The sequence below is a fragment of the Fibroporia radiculosa genome, assembly GCF_000313525.1.
Source record: "Fibroporia radiculosa TFFH 294 genomic supercontigs, scaffold5756, whole genome shotgun sequence".
In the NCBI taxonomy this organism is placed as follows: Eukaryota; Fungi; Basidiomycota; class Agaricomycetes; order Polyporales; family Fibroporiaceae; genus Fibroporia; species Fibroporia radiculosa.
Window position 1 is genome coordinate 25,819 of NW_012133427.1, and position 21,894 is coordinate 47,712.

Genomic DNA, 21,894 nt, shown 5'->3' on the forward strand with positions numbered 1-21,894 from the left:
CGTTCACTGCCTTGACTCCGTTCCAGGAAAACGCTCACTATTGTTCAAGCACTGCCAGTTTGCCTGATCGGGGTGTGTTCCTCAAGGTGGCGGACTCAATATGATACGATCTACATTGTGCAAAGCCCTATAACAGAAGGGTGTAGGTGTGCATGATGTGTGTCAGTGACACTCCCGCTGCCCAACTCCACAAACCGGATCTCTCTATGCTGGCTTATTACCAACGGTATAATGATGTTGACGACGACGACGACTATGAGTGCAATAACGCCAATGACGACGATTACATGAGCGATTGGTACGAACCCCACCAGACCGAGACCCCGCCACCGACACCACCCAAGGTTTCAAGCGATATGCGACGGATTGTTTTTCCGTCTCCCTCGCCCGATGTTGTGTGGGGATATCTCTCTCCCAAGAATCCAAAGTGTCCTTACAGAAGTTGGTATCTAATCGGTCCTAAGAATACGTACAAACTCGGTGCGTCCCACTATATGGATTTTTGCGTTACGGGGTCGTCTATCGGTAAGCCCCCTTCAACCCTCCGACTATCACCTATACTTAATCTTTTTTTTAACGTTGCGTCCAGATGCTGCCCACCATTGCACTATCTTTTGGGATGGGACCAACAGCGAATATGCAGTTCATGTAGTCGATTATACAGAAGAAGTGATTGGTGGAAATTGGGGTGGCACTTTTGTATGTACTTTCGCTGCTTCTCGCGAATTGCCAATTCACACCATACCTCTGCCGTTAGATCAACGACGTAAGGCTATTGCCCAGAATCCCTTCTCTATTGCGTCCCGGAGACTCCATTCAGTTCATTGGTGAAGACCCCATGGGAACAAATGAGGATTTGCGTTAGTCCGGTTGTGCATCAGTTTCTCCATTCACCGCTCACTGAGCAATATCCTGGCAGAGTTCACATGGTGCTTTTTCCGTACATGACTGTTGGCACCACCTTCGCACGGTTCTTAATATTCTTATTCAATCCGAGTGAATGACTATACGAGACATGTCGTATTTATCGCAAGTGTATACACGGGGTCTTCGAGTGTAGCATCCCTAGTGCGTTATTTTCGATGTATGTACACTGTACCGATATGGCGTAGAAGTTTCATATCAGCTTCGCCGCACAACTACTGACCAGAGACTATGGTGTGTTTGAGAAAATCGCGCGATGTAGTAAGTGTAGTTACTCATCAGATTCCAGTACTTACAGTATATAGTTTCTTCTCTTTCTTTCATAGAGCCGATGCCATCCCTCCCAGACTGGACTCGGCTTTGGCAGAAAACAGGTTGATCCAACTCAAAATCGACTCTGCACTCTGCTCCTTCGCCCACTCTGTACAATGGGTAAGTACTTAGTGCCATTCCATAATCCATTGATAGCAGTAATGGACTTACTCGCGACTGGGTCATTGACGTTTCCTCGTAGTGCAAAACCGTGGCTAACATCAGAGAAGACTTGAATATGGTACGTTGCTTTCTTCTCGATCAAAATATCTTCTGCTCTGCGGCGGAACTCTAACGGGAACGTATGGTCCACCTCTGCACGGACCATCGTATTAGCATTTTCATGAGCATGATAAGTCGCATAATTTTGGACGCGCCTGCACAGGAGAGTAGGAGCGGTTCTATCATTAGGTGAGTACAATTGTTCTTTCGGCTGTCTCACAAATAATTAACTCACGTTTAATATTGCGGAAGTGATTGTCATTGAGTACGGCCGGATGACCGAATGCCCCTGCTCTACTGGTCAGATTTCTGCCGAAGACGTGGTGGAATTAGCTCACCGCATACTATCCAATCCTGCGCCAGACAATCCATGACGAACGGAGCTCCGAAACAATATCCTTCCCATTCACGTGAGCGTCGCGTTCCTTGCACCCTGCCGATAAGCTCCAACTTACCTACGGTCGCCCATTTTGTCTGCGGTGATCCTAGTCACGACCATCCCGTCAGACTACGTCCGAGAACTGGCGATGCCTGCAATCAAACAACAATCTCACCAAATTGCGCTCGGGCGGCGTCGATCCACACCGGGGCGAGCTGCTTTGCGCGTACCATCTTTCCAGGGAGGAAATCGAACTCAATATTATAATCCTTCCCCACCCGCGATAGGTGGTTCTGGACGGGGTCGCCCTCAAAGTAATCGATGGCCAACACGAGATACCCTGCGCACCGTTACGATTGTGTGCAAAATCATTTTCGTTTGCATTTGTGTATTCAATTTCGATGAAATGAAATATCCCAAGTACCCAAATGAGCACGATCAGCAACGAGGAAGTCATTGCTGTCAGACTCCGGCCGACGCACCGTTCGAGGCCCAATAGTCCATGATCAGCTGCGAGTTGAGAAAGAACGGACCGTACACGTCTGGGAAGACGAGCACGACCCTATTATTCGCGCTCCCCTGCGGCGGGCGCGACACGTACGTATCCACACCGCCGATCTTCTCGATCGTCCCGCGAGCCGTCCCAGTGTGTTCCACTGCCTTGATGCAGCAGTCTCCGGGGGAGGAGGCTATCGTAGCCATGATGGTCTTGAGATCAATTCTTGAATTGAGGGTTGCAAGAGGAAAACGAGCAATATCGGATGTTATCGCGAGTAGGGAGATTTGTGGAGTAGAGTCAGACCCTTGTGCAGCCGCTACTATAAAGCGATAGGGATGCCCACACGCTCATGCTATACCCTATTTCCATAATTCATTCTGCTTCTTTTACTCATCAGTTTTAGTTTGTGCCTCTGTCAGCAACGGCCCTTTTATCAGTAAGACGATCGGAGTCGCGGTTCTCGTGGACACCGTAGGAACCCCGTCTCAAGCGAAAGAGGGCGAGAAAATATGCGAGCAGCATTTGAACAGCAAGCAGACAAACACCATCCCGCTTGCATGTATACTTTATTGACGGGACGCGTTCATTGAGGTACCCAGGGCGAGTCAGCTGTAGTGCAGGAAGTACATAAATGAATGACCCCGATTAACTATACTATTACACTCAACAGTACAAGTCAAGTATGTGACAATTAGTTATAACACATTATCGATAAGACGAGGGGGTCGCATGCGAAACCAAAGAATTAAAAGGGATAGGAAGGAACAACGAAGGAGTCACGGAGCCCGGAAGGCCATTGTTAATACATATATATAGATCAAGTATGCGTCATACACATAACAGCGTTGACTTCGAAAAGTAGAAATGAAAGTCAGAGAAATAAGCAACAAAGATGAGGGCTAGAGATTATCAAATGATCTAGCTCATACATAATCAAGACCGCAGGAGGAAATTTGTGAGCTACTGGCCAAACGTGCCAGTCTTCTGCGCGACAACGCGCCCAGCCTCTGTGGACATGAATCTGTAGAATCGAAAACCAGTGAGCAACCTCAATACAGACAGGAAAACACAACAAAAAACACGCACCGGAGCGAGCCGACATTGCCAAATGTATCGACCCCGTCATCCGTGTGATTCGCGAACAGATTTGCGAGGTGGCCATGCCGCTCGTCGCCAGCCCGGGAGACCCGCCCGGTGTACGATGGCTCCTGGTGCTGATACGGCCGCGGTGGTGCGCTCGATGCGCTCTCCCGGTTCGCGTACGATCCTGTGAGATTGAACGAGACACCACCCGTGGGCTGCTCGCGCAATGTCGGCGGCGCCGACTGCGATGGTGCGAATGGGTTGTTCGACCTGAGAGTCGTGAGCCAAAAATCAATATCGCTACGTACACACATGTAAAATAACTTACCCAATACGAACCGAAGTTGGCTGGGGCATGATAGGCTGTCGCTGTGTGAGCTGGGCCCGCAATATCTGTTGTTGCAATAGCCACTGCTCTTCCTGTTGGGCTTGCTGCAAGTGTGCCTGCTGGAGCGCCTGCTGCTGGAGTTCCCATTCTGCCTGCTGTTGCATGTACTGTGCCTGCATCATCTCCTGCGTTACCTGTTGCGGGTAAGGGTCGAAAGTCGTGTATTGCACTTGCATCGGCACAGCAGTATACTGTGGCTGGAGGCCTGTCATGGCATACTGCAGGGGGAGCGTAGCATCAACAAGAGGGTGCCCTGTTGACTGAGATGTTGCTGGTCTATAGCACCGCGAAATGAGGCACTGCGTAAAGCCTCTAGCTTTAAACTTACGACTGTCCTTGCTCATCAAACAAAATCAAATCGGCCTGCTCGAGTGCTCTTCGTCTTTTTTCCTCTTCCTGTTTGTTCAACTCCATCGCCCGTTGCACATCCTGTTCCTCAGCGGTCGCCCGCTTACGCTCAGCGTCTCGCTTGCTCTCCTCCAGGGCGCGACGGGCATTCTCATCATCCCGACTGTCGCGCAGACGATCTGACTGCAAACGACTCCGCCGCACAGCGTTCCCGTCATCGTCTTCGTCAGTGATGTCGGAATCAAGCGAGCGGCGTCCGCCGCGCCCCATGCGGTGGTACATCTGCGAGCGCGAGCGCCGCTCATGTCGTAGTCGGACATCATCCTGAAGGAGGTTAACGATGTCTTTCGCCTTCGATCGTACGTTCGCGCCTTGATCTCGACCGTCGTCGTCGATGTGTTGGAATTCGCGTAGTGTCTTGATGATATACATATTTTCCCTGAAGTAGCGGATCACGTTTTCTGACCCGACATGGATAATATAATCCACAAGCGTTAACGACTATGGTCATAGTGAGCTGAGATTGCATCAAGTGAACGATAGCGGCTTCGACGGCTACAGACCGGCCCGGAACGTATGTATAGAGTTCATAAAACTCTCTGCCTTCGTGACATAAGAAATCGGCGCATATAGTCTGCCTACGTCTGCTTGGAACGCGCGTAGGCAAATAATTATGATGCCACCGTTTCTGTATTGCCGTGGAGACCGCAGAGCTGCGAATATGAGAAACTCGGGAAGGCAAGAACTGACCCACATGCTGCCGCAAAAAAGGCAGCCAAACAAGTCGGGATAGAGGCCGAATTTGCCACCCAAGTTTATGTGATGACGTCCTCTGCAGCCAAACCACACGCTGTGAGATGGTCCGCACCTTAAATACGTGTCGCCAGTACTTCCCCTTGTCGTTGAGCCGTTTGTCGAGCACCTCCATGATCTCAACAAAGTCAACCCTAAAAGATGAAAGGTGGTGTAAGCCTAAACCGTGTTGATTGACGAAGCACACACGGATTATATGTCAACAACGAAATTTCGTGCATCTGCCTTCCAGATGGGGGCCAAGGATCATTTGAGGTTGCATCTCGAACTTTATTTTGGGTATGGGAGTAGCCCTTTGTATAATTCTTCGCGACACGAAGGGCGCCTTTGCTGAAAGATGAGATGGAGGACATGGTGCGAGGGGAGAGAGCGAAAGAGCGAGAACGGGGTGAGACGGGTGCTCACATAAACGCAAGAGGAGAGCCGAGGTCCTGCTGCGCTTCGACATTTACGGCTCGGAAGCGTTCACAAAACAAGCTCCATGTCATCCCGCTCCCGGCGCTAAACACCTTCGAGCCCCTCGGTCCAGCGCTCGCACATGCCGACCCGTGCCGCGGCGTTTCCCGCCCTCCCCACGCCAGAGTCATGCCACCTGCTGGCTTTTTTGGCTCCGACTCTGCCCTGGCACTACAACACCGACGGTGTACTGAACGGATTCTAGTGTTTGTTGGTCGCTCTGTAATTCATGTTTATTTGCTTGACTTTCAGACTTTTACATTGCTTACTCCGGTCCTGTTCAACTCACCTCTTCCGGGTTCTGAGAATCCGACGCCGTTACACACGAGGCTTGTCATCATATACACCTTACTTCCAGCCGGCTTGACCGATCGATACGCGTCTGGCCGCTGTCTAGTCCCATTTCTGTTATTTCCGAAACATGCCTGAGCTGCATCGGGGTAAGTGAAGCAACCCTGGGTCAGGGGGAGTGAACTTAGAATGAACGTGTGAGTACTGCCTCACCGCGGTAAGCCCGACAAAGCTATTGACATACTGCGAATAGTTTCACTGCGAGCATGAGAGCGAGCCGCATGACGAATCGCGAATTCGCATGAGACATATCAATTATGCTGATAGTCATCATGGCCGGAGTGACGGTGCCGGGTGCTCCTTCCGTCTGAAATGTTGAGTCTGTGCACAGTGACACAAGTGAGTGAGCTTATCAGTTCAATGATCAAACTCCAAAGATGTGTTCCAACATATAAGATGGACCTGACACATCCGCAAAGCCTGATTGTTGAGACGGAATGTTAGCGTCCGAACCCTGGGCTAACAGTTAGAAACTAGAATGCAGTGGATTGAAATAAAGCACTCCGCAGTATCAACATAGGCTCTTCAACGACACTGGCAGTAGAAAGAGAAAGCATCCCTTTCTACTGACAGGGTCCAAAACATGAGACGTACCTCCAACTAGTATGGCAGCATAGATATCTGTCCTGGTCTAAAATCGAGGGCAAAACTTGATACTGGACGATCCGTTAGGATGAAGTTAACCAGTAGTCGCCACGAGATTGACCTTCTTACAAACGCTGTCCCTGTGGCCGAGTGAAAATTAAATGCCCATACAACTCTGACCCCCTCAATCTGCCAAGACAGAGCTTGAGCTTCACACGTGAATAGTTTCTGACCTTCAAGATATTACAGTAACAGGCATAGACTGTATTTGGAAAATGAGAACCACAATCAATAAATTACCATCCGTCTCCACAAAATCAGGTATTGGCGAGAGAAATCATCGATCGCTTCGTTCAAAACATCCCGTCGCGCTTCGGGACAGCCACAGGTGGTGGTCGGTGTCCTGCGGCACTACCAGGTCGGTCCCTTGACCGAGGTGGGGGCGCAGGGCTTCCTGGTCGCGGTTTCTGTCCGCGATCCAAAATGTTATTGAACGCAGATGGCGTAGCTTTTGGTATGGGCATTCGAGGTGCGGGGGACACGGTACGTTGTGCAGGGGAGCGAGGGGTGGGCGATAGAGGGGCGGTGCTCGTAGTATTCCCATTGGGAGCAGTTGTAATCGATGGCAGGGGAGGGACCGGCGGAACGGGCGATGGATGTAGCTGCGTAGGGACGGCTGGAGATCGTAAGCGCGTTGGTGTGGATGCAGGCGTGCGTAAAAGTTCTGGTTCCTTCTCCTTGTGCTGGCGGAAAGGAGGAGGACGAGCATTAACGGGACTCTTGGGCGCCTCCAGGAGAAGTTTGTCGATGAGAAAGCGAAAGTCGATCCCGTACTCCTCTAACGACTGAATACTAATGAGGAATGGGTATGTAAATATTCGATTAGTACATACCTTTTTACTTTGGAAATTTGTAATCTTGACAGCTTCTTCAATCGTCTGTTGATCCACGTCTGAACTGTAGACCTGTTTTCTGAACATCTCCGCGTAGAACTCTACCTGTTTCTTCGCCCATTCTACGAAGACTGTCACCCTGTCAGCCAGTAGAATATCAGGAGCCCACCCCTTACTTACAACTCGCGACTTCATTCTCTTTGAAGCTCGCCAAGTACCAGTCTGCGGTATGTTTGATGCCTGTGAAGCACACGATCGCCAGATCCCCGACATACATGCCGACATGTCCCTCAAACCTGACCGTCCGTACACGTCTGCGCATGAGTTCCTCACGTGAAGCGAGGAATGTGCTCCGTGCGGCGGCAGCCGCTTTCAGACGGACAAGAAGTGCAATAAGATGTGTGACGGTCGATTTGCGATTTGAAGGGCTTGTGAGGGACTGCAACAGTAGTGCAGTTAAAGACGTTCTGAGCGGGGTCAACCTTGAGGAGAGTGAAGGGATGTTGGAGGCCTCAGCTTCACCTACAAAATTGATTAAAGATATTATAGCACCGTAAAAATGAGAATCGGGTAACATTTTCACCTTTCTCAACGAGTCCTACAGCCTTGTCCCATTCGCGCAGAGCTATCGACACAGTTAACTCGTCACAGAAATCTCCAATCCATCGAGCATCACGCTCAGCCTTCTCCTTTGCACTGGGGCCCATTTCAGTCTGACCGACTATATCTGCCATCCAGACCGGAACAGGTGGAACAGGTTCCACCGTCGAGCTACGCTGAATGGCGGTGTCGAGTGAGTGCGTGCTATGATAGTTGAGGATCATCACATACATCATTTTCCCATACACTCTTGCGCCGGAGGTGTTCTCCTTCGCGCTCCTTCCGTCTTTTGGCAGAGAGCTCTTCAGCAACTTGACGAAACTGTGATAGGATATGTTTCTTGTCTCCCACTGCTTCCGTACGATACACATGCGTCTCCTTGCCGTGTCGTATCTTGAATACATTGGACATTGCTGTATAACACAGCCACTGAGATAGACTTCGAACAAAATCAACCCAAGTACGTACTAGCTGTATCCTTCGTGTCCAGAACCAACATTTCGTTTAATGGCCAACATCGCTCAGCAACTAACTTGTCGTTCTCCGCATTATTTCTCCTGCGACGTATCCGGGCCACCAACACCGCGTCGTCAAGGATAACGAATCGGACGGCATGATCAACTTTATAGGTTGCCGCATTCAGTGCGACAATGTTGTCCATTTCTGCGACGACATGCCGGCCCGGTAGCGTTGGAACATATTTGCTTGATCCCTCGATTTGAGTGTGAAGAGTTTGCATCTGATTTGCATACAGAACCCGCAAGTCAGCAATCGAAGAGCGAACGTTTCTCCTGCGTTCTAACAGTCATAGCTTAAAACATATGTAGGACTCAATGGATGACCGCGGCGCACCTGCAGCTGATGCTGATTCCTCGACGTGTAGCAATGAAGGCATTCCCTTCCACTCCGCCAGACACTCCTTAAACTCAAGCATCTCATTCTCAATCACGCCGACCTCTTTTGAGATCTGCACAAATTCTGCGTAGCTGTAGTTGCGCAAATTGAAAGGTGTCACGAAATCTATTGAATGGAATCTTACTTCCTGAAAACGTCCTGTTGCAGGTCGTGCGCTACGCCATCTTTCTGGTCGCGTAGCGACGACTGCATCGTCCTGAGCTCGGCCTCAGTAGACCTTGCCATCTTCAGCTTCAGGTCTGTCCTTTATGGCATCAATGGTGAATTAAGTCGTATGCAATTTAGTCGCACATGCATCAGAATCAAAGTTATCTTGGTCAAGCAATCTGAGCTCAGCTATTCGGGGATCCTCCCTTGGTGTTTCTACTTCCTGCGCCTGGTCAATATGATTTTCGTACGGAGATTGGAGTGCATCGAGAGGAAGACTGGGAACAGCAGGACCCAAGACATTCGTAGGAGAGGAGATTTCAGCATAACGCATGGACATGCGCCGCTTCATCTTCTCGTCAACACGAGTAGCTCTGCGTCCATCCCTGCCATTGGGGCGAATGAGTTTGCTAGCTGATCGCTGAACTTTGGGAGGGGGATCTGATGGTTTGCGAGAGCGCAGCGACTGCATAGCTATGAAATCCTGAGAAGTCAGCTAAGAAATGGTGCAGTCAAGTACTGGTCAGAAGTACCGCTCGGTGGGCCACTTGCCCGAAATGGTAGTTTCAGGAAATTCCAACGCTAGCGCTCATGCTGCAGCTGCCTGCAGTGGGCATTGAAGATACCTCTCATTTTACATTCTATGGTATATACATGAGAATTATTCAGTGTTTTGTGAAAACGCTCTGATCCATCATCTCAGCACCAGGACACAATGAGTTCAAATGAGCAAGATCAGCTAAATAAGGATCTCTGCGGCATCGTTTGCCAACTGCAGCCTGCCTCAGATATTCACAACACCCCATAATAATATGCATCTTATGCGAAGATGGGAAACTTGCTGACGGGGTCAACTCATATCATAAAAATGTATGTGGCACTCGGGAGGCCGGGTTCGAGGCGCTCTTTCACTTCTGGGTGATCAATAGTATGTGGCTCGTCTAGTAATAATCCTCATCTTCAAGTTGAACCTCGACCCTCAATGCCCTACGTTCGACTTCCTCGGGTGCGATCAAGTCAGTAGATTGCATATTCTTGTGGATCTACGCATACTAGCGGTAGTCATCTCATGAATTACGAACTTTCCGGTGATTATCAAGTCGATTGGTTGATATAATGAGCCTGACATTGAAGAACAGTTGCCTTTCGCCCCGATATGTGCCCGAGATGTAACTGCGATCATGTAGACGCCACTCTTCCGGCGAGTTGGAGTCCTGCTGCCTGCATGAGATCCGATACCTCAACATCTATTGGCAGGGTTCGATCATGAAACATCAAACAAGCAACGGCAACAGTGGACAAACTGAGCACTCACGATCCTCCGTGTGTTGCATACGAGACACAAACGTGCAAGCATTTCCTGGTGGGCCACGAAGGTTAAGTTAAGCACAAGTAGCAGTGTAAACGGGCGATGATACCTGGACCGAGGATAAAATCCCCGCCAAGCTGAGATATTTTTCCTTGCTTTCCGATGTTGTGTGGGTTCTTCAACGCGCCCTGACATTAATGGGCCTCGATTAGGCACGAGCCATATCTTAAACGGCTACAACTCACCCAGATGCTCTTTGTGACGCTTCCGAGGAAGCTTCTTCCTGCAAGGTAGCTTCGTTTCTCTTGTCCGGTAGGAGTTCGATCGAGCGACTCTATAAGTCCAAAATGTTGATACAGTGCGCGCGAAGGGTCGGCATACATCTCTCCGGAGAAGCCTGTTGTCTCTGAGAAACTCATGAAAATCGTCACATTTCCCTGAGATGCTCGCATATGCTCCGTGATGGGTGGAATGCAACAATTCGAGATATTTCATCGATATTCATGAAAATGATATCTCCATTGTACCAAAACTCACCGCAGTAGCTCTTGATCAATTGCCAATCACCGCATCCGATTATAACCATGCGCACGCCAGCTTGATCAAGAGCATCCTGGGGGACTGTAGCCAGCTGCATAACATATTGCTAAGGCATGAAAAATGAGTCTGAAGAGTGTGATTCATGAGCGACTCGGAGCTGACCTGACAACTCTAGATGGGTAAGGCGCGACACAGAATTGATAGGCAGTGCGAGAACATATTGTGAGTGTATGTATTAATTGATGCAAGAACTATTAGACTCACACCGCAAAAAAAGTGACCTGCATACACAAGCAACGTAGTTGTTAGCCAGCCCTATTGGCAAGTTCTTTTATGTACGAGATAAGATGATACGAAACGAATGAAGACAACGATTGTCCTCTGATCGCGATGAATGGTGCCAAATTGAATGGTGTTCCCGCCGATATCGTATACAGGTAGTTCAGCCGCTTTAGCAATGCTCTCGGAATCGATAGTAGGGCGCGTCATAGTTTCAGATCAACTCGAATGGTAGCGCTAGCAAACGTCCGCGTCGATTGAATATTCTAAATAAATGCTTGAAGAGCGTGCGGCACGTGAGCAGGATTATTTACGCGTTGTTATAGTTTGTTGATTTCAGAGGCTGCAGCCAAACAACGCGATCGGAATAAACAAACACGCACATCCCTCACGTTCGCCTGCCCTTGTCTCGCTCTGAGTAGTCCTGTTTGGTATATGTACTCCTTTCCAATCCTCTTTTACACCTATCAACACCATGCGGCGAGCGCAGACAGTGAGACACTATGGCCGCCCTTCCATCGCTCTTGGCGCAGACGATCTCGGGATGCTGAAAGAAACTCCAGAAGAATCCGCTGAGGATGTGCTGCGACGACAACTGATTGAGAAAGATAGAGAATGCGATAGAGTGCGCCGCATACTTTAGTGTTCACGGCTACTAACTCATGCGGTCTGACTTGTGGCGACATATTGCAGTTGCAGACACAAATCCAAGCATTACAGGCCCAACTCGCACAGCGACCACCGCTGGAGGCAGTGCAAGCTCTAGAGAAGGAATATACAAATCTAGACATTCTCTTACAGGGAACCCAGAGAGAGAACGAGCGTTGTATGGCAGAGTTGGACAGGTAAGCCGTATTTCACTATACCAAGCTGATAGCGCGCACTCACACGACCTAGGGGGAAGACACGGGAAAAGATGCTTGAACGTGAGCTCGAGAGATTGGCTGGGGCTAATTGGCAAGCCAACCTGAACATCACCCCAACGTCGGCTCCGGCTATTGCAAACCGCGGGACAGGCATCTTGAACCCGCACAAATCGAACCCTACGCCGCCACCCCTAGATGCTGCTAGTGGTGGATTGCATTCGATTGATCACCCACACCAGGCCAATGGCGGCCCCAGTGCTTCATTGGCTCAAGTTGAGCAGGTCCGTCTGCTGATTCTCGGCATGGAGCAGCGCCTGCAATCACGAGAGGAGAAGTTGCTCAAGACTATCGAACGTGCGGAGACCGAGTCCGCGCGATTCGAAGAGAAGAGGAAACAGGTGTCATCGGCAACGTGTTAACCCATGCATTCATCTTATCCCACTTGCATTCTTTATTATAATTCGGCCGGAACATATCACAAGCTTGTACAGGTCTGATACCCATGTTGTGTTATGTGTACCATTAGTCTATTCACAATGTTGTGATAATTATTATAACGGTGGAACAGGACCCAAACGCACCATTCGCTACTCCGACGAGGAATCAAGCGGAGCAGCATGTGGCTGTGGGCGTTCAGCGGGTACCTTTTATGAACGGCTGGTCGTAGCTTCCGAGTCGGTGCACCTCAGTCGTATGCCAGCGCTTCAAAAATTTAGGCCAACTACTATCATATTGAAAGATAGCATATAATGAACAAAGTAAGGTTGAATTTACCAATCATAAATGTCGGCCATTGCGCGGAACGCACCGTCATGACTTGCGTGATATGAGTGCCATCCCGGGCTTCTCAGTCTCCTGCATGCCCTTCAGACAGCAGCTACTAACAGCTCGAGTACCGATGGCCGAAACTCGAAGGCTTTGTTGAGGATATGGTTTGATATAGAATATGAGAAGAGCTGGGAAAGAACTGTCGAAAACATCCGGCGTAAATGATATCGAATGACTCTGGGTGACTCACGGTTTACTTCGCAACCCTGAGAACAGCTCTGGAAACTGTCAGATGACCACGGCAGCATCAAGAACAAACGAGATGAGAAGATGACCTCATCATACCTTGGCATGGGCAGTGAATGACATGGCAAGTTGGACAGGTTAGGGGACAGCACGAGTTACTGGAGTCTGATGCCGTTCGTACTCTTCTCCGGACTATACAGTCGGGCAAGGCGCCTCGCCGTCCACTCAGGCGGAGCATGATCGGTCGCCGGAACCCAGGGTCAACGGATCATTAACTAGTAGGGAATACTCTGTCCATTGCATGGGCCCGTCCGGATGCGGCAGAATTACGTGGTGAATGTTCTCGGGGATGCAGACAAGAGTTTTCTCGTACCAGTAAGTTCAGCTGTTGTCGTTGAAATTATACGCACCGCGTACCTGCCAATAACTGCATGATTACGATCTCATCAAGTGCCATCTTGCGATGGTGCTAGCTGGAGGGCTAATTTGGAAGTTTCACAAGTCAACTGCCACGTTTGCTCTCGCTGAGGCTGATACCGCGGCTGCGCTTGATACGTGTTCAAAATAAATAGCATGTAGCACTGAGACGTCACAAATAGTAACGCATAATAGCCTGTGCGTGAAAACACACATGAGAACCTGAATTTGCTACTTCAGAGGCTTTACATGGCGGATCGGGATGTCGGGCATAAGTATTGGGAAATGTTTGGATAGATTTTGCACCTCTTATTGTCCAGTCTGTGGTCTAAATTTGAGGGCCAGGCCCATAGCTCAGTCTTGTTCTCAGCGCCGACGGCTGAAATTGAGACCGACCACATCGAAATACTGCAGAAGATCATTGAGGAGACTTCGAATGAATTCATGGGAGGGGAGCGCTCCAAACAACGCAGGAATGAGTTAGGATCAAATCAAAGAAGCACAATAGTACGTACGCTCTATTCCAAATTTGTAGTTCTCCGAAGTCTTCTAAGGCCACGGAACAAGGGTGGCAGTGGTCCGACAGTGGCTCCAAATCATCACGAAACGGTTATGCATGGAACTTCAGAGATTCAGGACAGCGGGTACGAGCTACCACTGGAAATATTTGGGTCTAGATCCCTCATCGGCGGAGGACGTGCGGGGCAAGAACGTAGAGATGCGATGACTTGTCTGTAATCGGAATGAACGCTGAAGACGGACCAATTATAACCAAGCCATTGTCTCCGGGGTGCACAAGGCGGAGGTATATCTAGAAACTAGAGGGGATACGACGCATCATTCAGGCAGAAAGCGGAAGGAATGAGCGGTGAACAACTCATTCCGATCAAAAATATTGTGCTCGTTGAAACGGATGCTGGGCTTCACACAAAGACCCCGACCAGGCTGTGTCATTAGGCAGATTGGAACACGGTCCACAATCTATAACCAATGGATGCCCAGGCTGGGGTTGACAAGGTTAGCGAACCGCTTGTCTAAACGCAGACTAGCTTCGGGTCCACTTTCCACATGCCGTGCGAAGTCTCCGCCGGGGACGAAGTGAGGAACCATACCACGAGCCCGCAGAACCTTCACATGCTCGTTGAAGAAGAGTGGCCGCTGTGCACGAGAAGGACGATCGCAGCACGTCAATTGACCCCGCAACACGGAACCGTGAATTGTCGAATGGGCCCCCACAAGCAGGCGGCCACTGGCGAGAGAGGGAGCGATGCCGGGACTCGGCCGTAAGATTGAACGAAAGTCAGCATATGTGCCGTGTGAATGCGATATGTTGTTGAACGGGAACCGAGAACCAAGTCGCTGGCAGTTCTTCCGCGGCCCGCGTCAGACCTCTGATTGAGTAAAGGTCTGGACCGATCACTGGAGTGTATAGACGCATGGCGTACGGCAGGCGACAAAATGCGAAGCGTGGCCTCGAGCGCACAAATCATACCTATAAAAATAACGTGAGACGACCGTAAATGTAGGATGTTAAAGGCGAGAGGAATAAAAGATAAGAATGAGGAATATACCCTACGCGTCAACTAGATGCATTCTTCTTCGATGTATGTGCGGCTTTATACTTCAACTGATAGTGCGGAAAGAAGGTATTACGCAATCGAATGTCATAAAACGGAGCTGATAATAAATACGTACTCGTGCAGAGGAGGGGCCACAACGTAGCCCGACCTCTCCCACTTGGTGGTTGGCATACAGCATGATTAAAGTTCACGGATAGGTGCCCCGGAGCGAGGGACAGCGGAACCATGTCATTGACAGCGTTTCATGCAGCGCGGCAATGTTGGTGGGCATGACACGGCGAGGGGATGTGAAAACTGCCTGGCACAAGTTGAGATGGGGAACAAAGCTGCTCACTCACGAAAGGCGCTCTGTTTGCCGACTGTCAAAGGAAGACAGCCCGCGCTTAATCCGGCGGCAGCTGGTGTGGAACCTGGACATATTCGCCATCCCGTACTCTCCATCATCATCAGAAGAACGATGCAACAATGTCCATTCTAATGGGACTCGCTCTTTGTGCATGTCAAACAAGCGCCCAAGAGCACACATACGTGCAGTTCAAGCGCCAGTACAGCCGCGGGCGTTCCGTAAACAACAAACAGCGGAGGAATGAAGTAGCAGGCGATAGGCAATCATTTAATGCAATATGAATATGAATACATACTCTATGGATCCCACCCACATGCAGCTCATTATTTTTGTCCCATTTACGCCGACGCCTAAGTAAAGATGAATGTCATCTACAACGGCGCAGCATCAGCAGAATACTCTCTCGAAAATCAAATCAAAAATTTTACATCTACTCGCACCCCACTCCCTCTACGCGAATGGAAAGGGGATATGTCCACTGAAAAGTGCGACGGAGCACAAGAACATGGGCAGCGCTCACCGGAGATGAAATGACATGGGTCTCTTCCACCTCCGGCTGAATGGGAGGAGGCGAGCATCGGAGCAGCGCGTGGTTTCAGCTATGGCAGCAGACCGAACACCGTGGCGTGCAGAACGGGACGGACAACATTGTCCAGGAAATTGGGGGCCAATCGGGCCTCATGAAATGAAGCCCTCTGATATAAGTATCATCGGAGCACTGTCAGATAGAACTCGTCCGACATGCGCGAATATGCGGAAAGCGAATTCGCTCATTCCCGACTCTTGGGGAATGATGCCGGCATGTAGACACTCTTCTTGACATCCATGAGAGCTGAGTCGGGTCTTCGGGATATACCAGGTGTCCTGAGAGTTCCTGCGGGGGAGAAGAATAGGAGGAAGCACTAGAAGAAGGTGCGGACACGAACACAGGGGCATCCGTGGACTGTGTTCGTCCGAACAACGAGCGCGAAGCTCCTCGCTGGCGGCCCCTTCGGCCCGGGCATAGAGCGCTTGAGAACAGACGCTCCATGCTTCTTCTTCTTTGTGCCGCAAATGACAGATGCCTACGTGGAATGTGAATTGGCAAAGATCAGCTCTCGCGGTTGAGACTCCGCACTCTCAGAGCGTGCGTTCAGTGAAAGGTGACAAGGGGACCAGTAACGCAGGCGAACAACAAAAAAAGGACATACCCGAGTCCGCGAGAGTCGATCGCATAGCTGATCGCGAAGAATAAGTGCCTGCGCGACAAGAATACTACTTTACGAGAGGAGTCTCTCGCGGGTTCCCGGAAGAAAGCAGAAGGCCGGTCCAGTGGTATGAGCGAAAGACACTCCGTTACAGATTCCGAGCAGGTTCTAAGCATCGGGAGGGGCGTAGGCCCCGGCGCTGATACCGACACGACATGTTCGTTGTTATGAGCACGACTTCCACCAAGTATTTCCGTCCTCTTTGCGTTCCCGTCCCTTAATATTCGAGAATAGACGGTTCACGAAAATACGTCGCGCAATTGAACCAGGACGACTCTAGGCCCTTTGACAGAATCACGACTGAGTCACGACTGAGTAACATATTCCAAGTTTCCGACGCCCAAACCCGGTCGAACAGGAAGGCATAGCATCAGTCGGACTGTCAAAGTGGCGAAGCGTCGCATACGACATTCTCTAGCTGATTCCCGCAGCAGCAGATATGGCGAGAAGCGAGAAGGAAGGTCTCAGTAACGAAAGAACTGACGACGAGAACGCAGCGCACCGGACGGGTTCGGTAACACCGTGCTTTCGCCGATAGGGGTTGACCAGCGGCCCGATTTGAAGGTCAGCCACCCCGCCACCCCGACACGGCGACTCGCAAGGTCCACTGGCGAAGCTGGCGACTGGCGAATGGTGACAGCGGGCATCCACTATTTTCCGCAATGCTCAAAACCAGCGGGGACGACAGCCACGCGAAACAGACGCGTGCGGCCCCCGGCCGGTATGCATGGTTCACGCAACAATGCGTCGTCAGTCACACCGCTAGGCACCAGTGCGGCGCGCTCCAATCCTCAGACGGCAGATACCTTGGGATCTTCATGTGTTGCTGTTTTCCTATCACCGTGCTGGCTGCGCCGTAGTCCGGATCTCGAGTCTAGGTTTAGCGTAAGTTCGCCGTCAAAGCTAGCCAAGTATCCGCCGCCAGAGACGGCCCGCGGCATCCATGGTGCGCATTATCGCCTTCGACACTTGGCAGAGCTCACTGGTGCGCTGTCTTGCTAGATGGAGGATGGAGGGCTATTAGACGCTGTCTCAGGTGTGTCCACCTCCAGGTCAAGCACATGGGAAGCCGGGCATGGCATCATATCATCCCGCTGCGGACGAAGAGGCAGGGGCGCCCGGGAGTCCTCGTCTCCAATCATGGTATGCACGGCTATCCCCTGTCGTTGTTCTAGCATGTCAATCCTGACTTCTCGAGCGCATATGATAAGGTAAATCTCACCGTCGGCCAGCGTAGATCGGCGCTGGACCCTGCAGCTCAGCGGAGAGGCCCAAAATGAGGCTAGTCGAAGTCAGCCGTATGGCCCGCTGGTCAGGTCTGTGTCCTCAGCGGGACAATGGGAGCGTGCAGTCCGCTGATGCCGCTCTGCTCACGCGAACAACTTGGCAGCAGAACAGTCAAGTCCCATTGCCGTGGTTCCTCCGCTGCGAGCGCCGGCTTCGAAGAATGGGAGCTGCCTATCCACGCAGCAAGCTTCGTGAGCATGGGCGAGGTAAGAGAAATCTCAATTCATGTCCCACATGGGCACTCCGCTTGTAGGCCGCCTGTTGGTGGTATCGAAGCCACTTGAACTTCCATCCTAGATCAATTCGCGGGGAACAGCATCTCCTGACCACTTTGGACGATTGGGATAGACTTTCACGCAACCAAATGCCCCCGTCCCGGAGAGACAAAGTCTGACGCAATGGGCGAGTAAGGTCGACGTCAGGAGAATTCCGCACTCAGCGGTGGCAATTACCTGGTTCTCCCGATGGGCCTGTGCGTGCGCGTTCGAATCGTGTGTGCAGGGGGCCGCACACCAAGCGCGCGTCACTGCGACGTATCAACGCGTCAGTGAGGCACCCTGCACGGGACGTGCCGGTACAAAGTCTCGCAGGGCGGCTGTGAGCGAACGACCGAACAGCGTCGACAAGAACACGACGCGCACAGGACCAGCGCCCAGATCTCTTCGCAGAGATGGGGTCATCGACGCGGGCACGGCCGGGATGTGCGGGAATCCAGATCGACGACTCCGCCGGTATGCCCCTTGCCCGCGTATGGGCAGCGATCACGTATCCCGCCGGTGTACTGTGTGCCCATGTATGGGGAGCTGCGTGGTTATGCCGCGATGCACGGCTTGCTGCTTCGAGCGCATATGGTGCAATAGGATGCAATCGTCGGGCACGCTGACGAGCGCGAGCGTTCCCCGAGGAGAAGCCTCCGCATCAGAACGAAGAGTGTGAGACCGAAAGAATTTTCTGGTAGGGGAGGCTATCTCCATTGTTTGCTTGTTTCTTGACGTTGGTACGGTGATGTAGCCGCATCTGGGACTTGAAGAATAAAGACGCTCCACACGATTTGATCTATCAATTATCAGCGCTGACGCTCGGCCTACACTCTACATCACCGAACATGCCAGCGTCACTTACGCCCGCCCCTCGCTCGCGAGGCACAGAGACATACGACTGTCTGTCTGTGTCCCTCATCTCACAAAGCAAATCATGATCGAAGAGCCCGCATGCGCGCTCCAGGCACGTTCATTAGCACAAATTAATTGCCCAGAGATAATTGAATGAACTCACGAAGCTAACCAGTGCCAAGCGCATGTGCACTAGCCCAGGATGGCTAGCCTCACCAACCACTGCAGCGCTGCAGGGCGCGGCGCGGGGTGTGTGTGCCTGCATGTTCCCTTATCCTGGTGCCGAGTGCGGGCCTCTCCGCCCATTGGGTCGCCTCGGATACAATGGATGCACAACGAGCGCAGATTAGACGCAAGGTAACGCGGCTGGGCGCCAAGAATTATCGGCGTGCGCGGGCAACGGCCGGAAGCGCGGGGAGGCGTGTTAGTGGGCACCGTTACGGCAACGCAGCGGTAGGGTATAGACTTACCTGGCCGAATTGAACACCCAGCGCGTCGTTAAAGTCGTGCGTCAGTGGACGCACGACGCCCGAGCTGCCGCCGACAGGGACGATATTGATATAGGTGCAGGCCTGGTGATGCCGGAAGCTGTGGAAGGATGGGAGCGCGAAATCATACCCAGCTGTCGTAATGGCACGAATGATGCGGCCAGAGATCCGTCGTGCCAGGCGGTAGACGGGAACCGAACATGACAGATGCGACGCACTTGCGAGCGAACCGGACCAGACTCGCCCGGAGCTGACATAATGCCTAACCAAACCGATGCGGTACTCATCACGTAATTCGGATTGACTCGAGCGCCAGGATCGCGCGCACGCGGAATGGGCTCCGCCTCCTCGCAGCGGACGTACGTGTGACGGCGATCTATCAAAAATCGGTCAGAACATGTTGCAATCTAGATGGTCATTGGAACCTTAAACCTCGCTTTACGCATGGAATTTTAGTGCATTTCGAAGTACTCCTGTTTTTTTGCGCGACCGGCGTCGGACTCTTGTGACTATATTGATTAATTCTGAGGTCCCGCGAAGAGCATGGCCTAGTAAAATTAATTAGCAGGATGTGGTCCGGAAATGAAAACCACGATGCCGTACCTGAACAGAGCTGCCTGGATTTACGCGCTCCGAAATATTTCAAACCTCAGGGTGGCGGCGCGGCGGAATTCTACCAAAGCATTCATTCCAGTCCAGTCGCGGTCGAATTTACGAGAGCGTCCAGACAAGACACTGGAAGCCATGCCTATACGAGGATGAATCGGAAAGTCCGCCGTTCGAGTTTCAATTTCGAGCAAAAAATTGGAGATGCCTCCCAAACAATCGCCGCCGAGCTAGGGTGGGCGGTGCTAGAACTTTTGTGAGCAAATATTACTCGAGAATCCATCAAGAAAGCAGCTGGAAAGAAATTAGTAAGAGAGTACAGTGTACAATTTTATCATGCGCACAAAGCTAGTGTATTGGACAGTAGTAATGTGAGGCCGGGCAGGACGAAGTATCTTGCTGCCGAACAGCTGTCTCACAGCAACGGCGCGTCCCCCTTTCTACCACCCTCTATTGACTTTTATTATCAAGATATCGTTTGAGAGCTCTCTGCATACATCTCGCAATGCTCAGGTTCGGGGCTGGATGGAGGCAGAGATGGCTCACCCGTTACCAGAAGATGGTCGACGACCCGAATTCCCGGCAGCAACATTTGCAACACTTCATGAGGGAGGTGACACGGGGCGCGGTGAGAATGAAGGCTGTATGCGTCGGGGGGGGGAGGGGAGGAGTCGAGACGCGCTGGGTCGGAGAGGGTCGTAGAGAGAGCGAAGCCGGTGAGCCGGGACAAGCAAGATGGGGCGTGTGGACGTAGAGAGACGTAAGCAGACGCGCCTCACTCGACCGCGCGCGGCCGGTGTCCGTCGGCTCTGGACCCGGTCTCTGAGCACGGAGACGAGGGCCAATTGGGGCGAGAAAGAGCGGCCTGCGAGAGGACCATGTGGGCTACATCACGTACATACGTATGGCAATTGAGACCCTGGATGCGATGGTGGCGCTGTCTGGGTTCGCGGAAGGCTCGACTTCGGGACACGATCGCAGGGGGATTGCATCGGACGCAGACGGTCGGCAGGGGGATGATGGAGGGGGGGGCGATTGCAAAGATAGGCCGGGGATGTGGACGGTGGACGGTTACGGCAGGGGAAGGGAACGGGAGATAGGCTGGCACGCAGGAGATGGGCGGTGTCGGAATAGGCAAGGAGACAGCGAGGGAACGGGGGAGGGTACCAGGGACGATGCGAAGAGCGAGGCCGGATGGCGCCCAGGGCGGACAGAGACATTGAAGGAAAGAGGAGACGAGGGAACGGAAGGGTGGTGTGGAATGCGAGCTTGAGGGTGAGAGGGTGTGTCGGGGAGTACGTACAGACATGATCGCTTAGTGGCAAGGGCGCGGTGAGAAAGCTGTGAGGGCGCAGCCGCTGGGGGACATGGGACCAGGAGGAGGAGCACGAGAGCCACGTGGGTGGGACGCAGAGCTGGTCGCAGCGGAGCGCTGTGCGGGTGGCCGACGAGCCGGGGAGAGAGCTCTGAGCTCTGGACGAGCAGGCCCCGGCGAGGCCTGGGACGGGGTTCAGTGACAGCGTGGGGACCCCGTGCGGGGCGACTCGCAAACGGCTGCGGAGATCGAATAGTGCGCCCAGTCGGCGGCGGAGGTGGGCGTGCATGGCGCGATTTCCGTCGCCGCTCGAGGACGCCGTCGGCTGCGACGCATTCTCCCGCGAAAATAAAACACAAAAAATGGCGGAATCAAAGCAAAGACCCCGCGCCCGAGAGCACGGCCAGTGGCCGATCAACGACCAGATTCAGATCGGAGTCAGATCGTGACAGGCTCGTATCTCCGTGACCGCGCCCTCGCCCCGCCCTCCTCCGCGACACCAGCTCTTCATAAACCCCCATGCTCTTCTCCTCCTGACCCCCACCTCCCTTCCTCCCTCCCCCTCCCTCCCGC

The 21,894-nt window shown here is 52.0% G+C and overlaps 5 protein-coding genes across 5 annotated transcripts; 2 read left to right on the top strand and 3 right to left on the bottom strand.

Annotated features, from left to right (window-relative positions):
* Nucleotides 1-206: 206 nt before the first annotated feature.
* FIBRA_05969 (uncharacterized protein) lies at nucleotides 207-865 on the top strand (the record flags this gene model as incomplete). The annotated part of the gene is made up of 3 exons (XM_012327713.1): nucleotides 207-525; nucleotides 590-699; nucleotides 758-865. The coding sequence occupies 3 exons, from the start codon at nucleotides 207-209 to the stop codon at nucleotides 863-865; spliced, it is 537 nt and encodes a 178-aa protein (XP_012183103.1).
* Nucleotides 866-1,244: 379 nt separating this feature from the next.
* FIBRA_05970 (uncharacterized protein) lies at nucleotides 1,245-2,539 on the bottom strand (the record flags this gene model as incomplete). The annotated part of the gene is made up of 7 exons (XM_012327714.1): nucleotides 1,245-1,345; nucleotides 1,408-1,637; nucleotides 1,690-1,747; nucleotides 1,797-1,856; nucleotides 1,914-1,943; nucleotides 2,013-2,177; nucleotides 2,320-2,539. 7 exons carry the CDS (start codon nucleotides 2,537-2,539, stop codon nucleotides 1,245-1,247), a joined length of 864 nt encoding a protein of 287 aa, XP_012183104.1.
* A 757-nt stretch (nucleotides 2,540-3,296) lies between these two features.
* Nucleotides 3,297-5,321, bottom strand: FIBRA_05971 (uncharacterized protein; the record flags this gene model as incomplete). Its single annotated transcript, XM_012327715.1, has 6 exons — nucleotides 3,297-3,357; nucleotides 3,423-3,689; nucleotides 3,748-4,083; nucleotides 4,136-4,656; nucleotides 5,024-5,102; nucleotides 5,158-5,321. 6 exons carry the CDS (start codon nucleotides 5,319-5,321, stop codon nucleotides 3,297-3,299), a joined length of 1,428 nt encoding a protein of 475 aa, XP_012183105.1.
* A 1,392-nt stretch (nucleotides 5,322-6,713) lies between these two features.
* Nucleotides 6,714-9,387, bottom strand: FIBRA_05972 (uncharacterized protein; the record flags this gene model as incomplete). Its single annotated transcript, XM_012327716.1, has 9 exons — nucleotides 6,714-7,205; nucleotides 7,254-7,384; nucleotides 7,434-7,775; nucleotides 7,837-8,029; nucleotides 8,085-8,266; nucleotides 8,322-8,651; nucleotides 8,706-8,839; nucleotides 8,893-9,007; nucleotides 9,060-9,387. The coding sequence occupies 9 exons, from the start codon at nucleotides 9,385-9,387 to the stop codon at nucleotides 6,714-6,716; spliced, it is 2,247 nt and encodes a 748-aa protein (XP_012183106.1).
* A 2,131-nt stretch (nucleotides 9,388-11,518) lies between these two features.
* FIBRA_05973 (uncharacterized protein) lies at nucleotides 11,519-12,328 on the top strand (the record flags this gene model as incomplete). The annotated part of the gene is made up of 3 exons (XM_012327717.1): nucleotides 11,519-11,668; nucleotides 11,737-11,888; nucleotides 11,941-12,328. 3 exons carry the CDS (start codon nucleotides 11,519-11,521, stop codon nucleotides 12,326-12,328), a joined length of 690 nt encoding a protein of 229 aa, XP_012183107.1.
* Nucleotides 12,329-21,894: the final 9,566 nt, after the last annotated feature.